The sequence below is a fragment of the Triticum dicoccoides genome, chromosome 5B (assembly GCF_002162155.2).
Source record: "Triticum dicoccoides isolate Atlit2015 ecotype Zavitan chromosome 5B, WEW_v2.0, whole genome shotgun sequence".
Lineage (NCBI taxonomy): Eukaryota > Viridiplantae > Streptophyta > Magnoliopsida > Poales > Poaceae > Triticum > Triticum dicoccoides.
In genome coordinates, this window is record NC_041389.1 from 560140699 (window position 1) to 560146463 (window position 5765).

The 5765-nt window shown below is 45.7% G+C and overlaps 1 protein-coding gene across 2 annotated transcripts; it reads left to right on the forward strand.

Annotated features, from left to right (window-relative positions):
- Positions 1 to 1928: 1928 nt before the first annotated feature.
- Positions 1929 to 3882, forward strand: LOC119306144. Of its 2 annotated transcripts, none has more exons than XM_037582455.1 (2): positions 1929 to 2274; positions 2376 to 3882. In XM_037582455.1, exon 2 carries the CDS (start codon positions 2918 to 2920, stop codon positions 3725 to 3727), a length of 810 nt encoding a protein of 269 aa, XP_037438352.1. In that variant the 5' UTR covers positions 1929 to 2274; positions 2376 to 2917; the 3' UTR covers positions 3728 to 3882. The 2 variants fall into 2 exon arrangements, with proteins under 2 accessions (XP_037438352.1, XP_037438351.1); XM_037582454.1 differs by having other exon boundaries at positions 2392 to 3882.
- Positions 3883 to 5765: the final 1883 nt, after the last annotated feature.

The following is a 5765-nucleotide window of genomic DNA, read 5'->3' on the forward strand; positions in this document are numbered from 1 at the left end:
ACGCTAAATTGGGAACACGTAAGTGATAACATTACTAAAGAAAAACATTGTGCACCAAGGTAACTAATTTGCTCATTGCCTAAGGGGAGTACAACAGGAACTTTGCTGATTGACGACCTTCTCACCCACTTATCACCCACTACACCATCAAGCATGCGCCTGACCCCTTAGAAAACACTCTGATCTAGGCTCGACATAGAGATTGCTGCTTACTTTGCAAAGTGAAGAATTATTCAATATATATGAAAACATGATACGTCATACTTAGCATTACCAAGTCATTAAACCTCCCCTAGGAGTGGTGCAAGTGTGTCAAATATTCCAAGTCGCAACAGGATGAATTAAGTCCCCAATAGGATTCCAATGCTCGCATTAAGAAATAAATTGGATTCAGGTTTTATTTATTTTTTTCTCATGAAATAGTAATAAATGACACTTCTGAGCAATTTAACATGGTTTACATATGTTCTTTGTCTAGTGTTACGACATTAGTAGCACGGCAACATGAATATATTGTTGGGTCCGTGTACAACTGGAGCTGAAGATGTGCAACCAGAAAAACAAATTAGAAAGAAAAGGAAGCAAAGTAAGGAAAATTCGAATCTGAACCCGAGCTCATCTGCACCTGCGCTCACGAAAAAAATCAAAATAAATACTAAAAAAATTCAAAAAATTCCAAAAAAAATTAGGGTGGTGGACAATTTGATGCGTGAGGTACGCTCCAATTTTCAAAACATGTGTACTTCTGTGCAGCTCTCAGCAAAAAAGACAAATCGGAGGTCTGTAATAATGTGTACTGTTCATATACTGTTCTGGTCTGATTTGTCTTTTTTGCTGAGAGTTGCACAGAAGTCCAAATGTTTTGAAAATTGGAGCGTACCTCACGCATCAAATTGTCTACCACCCAAAATTTTTTTGGAATTTTTTGAAGTTTTTCGAATTTTTTACGAATTTTTTTTGACCGGGTGCAGATGCACCCGGGCACCGAAACGCCGCTCTCGCAAAGTATAGCCTATATGTTTACTGCCAAAATGAAAAAGCTCATGCCCTCGTGCCATGGTATAGTCACTGTTTGTAGCCATCTTACCAGCACGATACATGTGAGGTAATAGCCAAAAAATAAACTGTGTTGCTTTTGAATTCTACAGTGTCAGAAGAATATATGGAGATGTCTATATTGAGTTGGTGTATAATATAGAACCACTTTCTGTAATTTCCTATATCATGTGAAAGAAAAGTAAAATCTGTAAGTACCAAACTGACCTTCAAAGCGACCTTCCAGTCAAAGAAAAGAAACTTATTATGTACTAACTGAGTTCAGTTATAGTACTAACTGTGTTCCACAGCAAAGATCTTAATTACATCCAACAAACCCAATTTGTTGTGACAATAAGTATCGTCAGTATCCAAATTTAGAATGGCACGGCTGCACTGACAGGTATAAATAAGACAATGGAAAATATGTACATACGTTGGACAATAACCCAGCCCTCGAAGTATACGAAGGAAAAGGTAAAGAAGAAATAGGCAGATGGATATGTGGCAAAGACAACAGTACAAAGCAGTTGTTGATCTGTTGTCTCAATTAAATTGATTTTCAAATTACTCTGCATGGCATTTTCTGCATTTTCTGATCAAACATGGGCAGCAGAAAGCAGAAGAACATACAAGAGGATTAGAGAATAGAAACCTACAAAGCACCCTCTAAGACTCTTATTCTGCTAACAATTTTCTTATTCTGCTAACACAAACGCACTGTTGCATCATCCAAACCGAACCACGTCAGAGCCTTTAAACAAAAGCACCCACCCCACCCCCACCCCCCCTCACCTCTCATAACCTCCCGCACGACAGGAATCCCCACACCCCGCATGACAGGAATCCCCACACCCCGCCGGCAGCAACTTCCCGATCCCCCACCACCTCCCCCATCCCTCTTCAACTCCGGTGCTCGTCCAAAGAGCACCAGCTCAACCCGATGGAGGCAGAGGTGTCCTCCCCCAAGGCACCCCTACCTCGCCGGCTAGCTGCGCCGCCGCAGGATGTCTCTTCTAGTGGATCTCTGCGTCCTTGTCGACCTCCTTTCCTGGTGCAGTCCACGCCCCGCGGCGGCCATCAGGGCGTGAGCACCTCGGGCATGGCCGGCGCCGTGATCCGCCACGCCTTGCTCCTGCAGCGTTCTGTGCAGTTCATTCCGTTGAGGCGCCGCGTGATGCAGTATGCATCGTTGTGGCGATGCGGCTCGATGGTAGTGCTCGGTGCGGTTCGGCAGCTGTAAGTTTTTTTTGTTTGTTCTTTATGTTTGAAATTGATTTTTGGTTCATGTGCTGCCGAGCGCAGCACCTAGGCTTCCCTCAATTTCTTATCATGTGCAGTTCGCTTTGAAAACAGAGAAGGTGTCTGGTGAGGCCTGTGCGGACGAGATGCTCCCGGCCTCGCCTCCTCCGGCCATTCCCATCCCCTGAATCTGGCTGTGCACGCAGGCTGTAGCGCATAGCAGGATCGAGGATCCCCTTCCTCCACCTGGGACAGGAGCACCGCACCTTCGTATTCTTCGGCAGACCCCGTTTGCGGATGTCAGCTCGCTTCTCGCGCCGCTGCAGTTTGTGGTTCTGTAAGCGTGCAGTGCAGAAGGATCCTTCGAACTGGGCGGCCGCTCCCCACACGTTTGTCGCCGTCGACTGGAGAACCACATGGGAGCACCACGAGCTTCACGCCGGCGCCGCAATCATGGGTCTTTTTGTTGACTGTCAAGTTGGACGCCGGGTGTCGAGCGCATCTAGGTCGAGGGCGCTTGGCCCATGGCCTCCTCACTTCCAGCAGCTCCCCTACGGCCACTACGATCGTGTGCCTGGGGTTGCCGTGGAGTTTGGTGGCCTCCCGTCATGTCCAGCACGCGTCATCCTCTTCTCCATCAATGAGGCAGCATCGACACAGCGCTAGAAGGATGGGGAAAGCGGTGCATTTGTGTTGCAGTTCGTCGGAGACAGGAGTGCAGCTCAGTTGGGCGGCTCGTGCGGCTCGGCCAGCTTGTGCGTGCAGTTCCCTGGCCGACCATTCTACCCTTCAGAATATCCTAGCTGGGTGGTGGCGTGAGATGTGGTTCGGTGCTCGTGTAGGCGCAGTTTGTGGGCACACCACAATGTCGGCAACAACGCCTGGGTCTCCACCTCTCCAGCCGTCTCACTTCCCTCCTCTCCTTGTTCCTATGGTGGCGACCACTCTGTGTAGTTCGGAAAAAGTTTTTTTCTTCAGATTTGGCCGTAGATGCAGTTCGACAGGAGTACATCTCGGCTCGTGCAGTTTGTGCGGCCATGCGGCTCGGCTAGCTATTTCATGCAGTTCGCTGGATGCGTTTCAGGTGCTGCCTGCCAGCGTCGCGCCGGAGCGCGTCTCCGTTGTCCCCGGCGGCAGCGGCAGCGCCATGAAGCAGGACGACGGCAAGTGGAAGGCGGCCACGAAGCAGTACAAGGCCCTGTTGCCCGCGTTGGGGAGCGACAAGGTGCTGAACGTCATGGACATGAGCACCGTCTACGGAGGGCTCGCGGCGAGCCTCGTCAAGGACCCCGTGTGCGTCATGAACGTGGTCTCCTCCTACGGGCCCAACTCCCTCGGCGTCGTCTACGACAGAGGACTCATCGGCACCAACCCACGCATTACCTCTTCTCCCAACTGCATCCTGCTCGCCGTCAGATGTTTAGCATTCCCGTTACTAGAATTGAATTAATCTGCTGATTCTTGTTAGGTGCGAGGCCTTCTCCATGTACCCACGGGCGTACGACCTGCTGCACGCTGATGAAATTTGCTTCGGTCCACTTGTTTGTATTTACTCAAACATCATGTAGTTCATCAAAACTCTTTGTTGTTCTCATGTTAAAACAATGGGGGTTGACTTTGTGAAAAAAAGTGCAACCCCTTAGTGTTCACTTTGTAAAAAAAGAGAAAGAAATCCCCATGGGAGGTTCACTTATTTTACTAAAGCAATTTGTTTTGTTTATGTGATGATTGAAAAAATTAGCTCATTACCCCTTTATATGAGGTGCAATTTGTTTTGTGTGTTTCAAAATTCAGTCGAATGCAGTGCGTTTGGTCCTTGGATGTCGTTCACTTTTGCGAGTGATGCTGTTCACTTGTGCCCAACATGAAAAAAGTGCAAAAAATTTAGCGAAACAACAAGATAGCAATGCGGTTCACTTTGATATATGTCACGGTTCACTTGCCCTCATCTTTGGGGTACACTCTCGTTCATAAAAGAAGTTAAAAAAATACAATAAAAACTCACAAAAACTCGTCTGAGAAAATTTTACGTTCGACAAAAGAAATCATGAAGTTCACTTGCCTGTCTGATGCAGTGCGGTTTCCATCCGATGCAGTGCGGTTTTCTGTCGCTGATTTGGGTGTCGCAAAAAAACAGTGTCCGCACTTCCGTAATTTTAAAATTGCTCTTAAACCGTAAGGAATTAGAGGGAGCGTTCTACATGAAAAAGTTGTGTCTCAACGATATCTTTCCAACAGCGTACAATTTGAATCATTTTGACCAGCGGTTTGTAAATATTTCTCGAAAAACGGCCGCTGCCTCTCGTAGTTAGCCGCATGATTTTCAAAATTAACTAAAAACTGTAAGAAATCTCAAAACTATTTCTACATATGAAAGTTGCGCCTTGTCCATAGCTTTCCAATGACGTATTACACGCCTCGTTTTGACAAGCGGTTGAAAAACTAGAGCGAAAAAAGTACCGAAAATTGGAAAAACTTCAAAAAAACGTAATTCCGCGATTTAGTAAATTTGAAACTGCTCTTAAACCGTAACGAATTAAAAAACATAATCCATATGAAAAAGATGCGCCTTGACGATATCTTTCCAACGGCGTATCATTTGCTTTATTCCGATGAGCCGTTTAGAAAAAATCAGGAAAATACGCTCGCTGCCACTCGTCATCCGCCGCGCCGTTTTTGAAACTGCTCTTAAACCGCGAGGAATCTCGAAAAGTGTTCAACATAGCGAAGTTGCGTCTAATCCAAAGCTTTTCAACGGTATATTATACGCCTCGTTCCGATAAACAATCAAAAAATTAGAACGCAAACAGTACCAGAAAAACACTGCGTGCAGTTTTTTCCGACGCGAAGTTCACTAGTCTATATTGCAGTGCTCGTCGTCAAGGAGATGCAGTGCACTTGCGTTCAGCGTGCAGTGCGGAAGTGGTGTGCAGAATAGTTATTCTGCTAATATTAGCAGAATAGTCCGTCTATATATATATATATATATATATATATATATATATATATATATATATATAATTGAAAATGTATATAGAAGAATCAAAACTACAGATTGGGAATACATGACCAAATATGCAAAAAACTATCCTTGACTGCAAAATTCAAACATGTGCGCAAAATTATCAAAACCCGATTGCATTTAGCATGGATGAATCTCTTATAAAATCTTCTCATGCATCAATTGTTTTACCCAAGAAATGGACCACCAGCAAACCACAACAAACACCTCATGAGGACGTCCTCGAGGGCCTTGGATATAATCGACCTAGCCTCTGTTGGCTTCCTGATGATGTCACAAGAGGGGAGTAGATAGGCGGTATGTATACATATACTCCACAGCTACGGAAAAACACAGTTAAGTTAGCCAAATTGTATAGAACACCAGCAACAGTAATGGAAGAGCAAGGTCACACGAACTGACAGATCCTTCACCGAGGCAGCGGTCATCAGGTCGAACGGACTCGTGAAGGCGATGCTCGAGGTAC

What these genes read in the sequence shown, in the direction of transcription:
- LOC119306144 (XM_037582455.1), top strand. Translation starts at nt 2,918, where the DNA reads ATGAGGCAGCATCGACACAGCGCTAGAAGGATGGGGAAAGCGGTGCAT.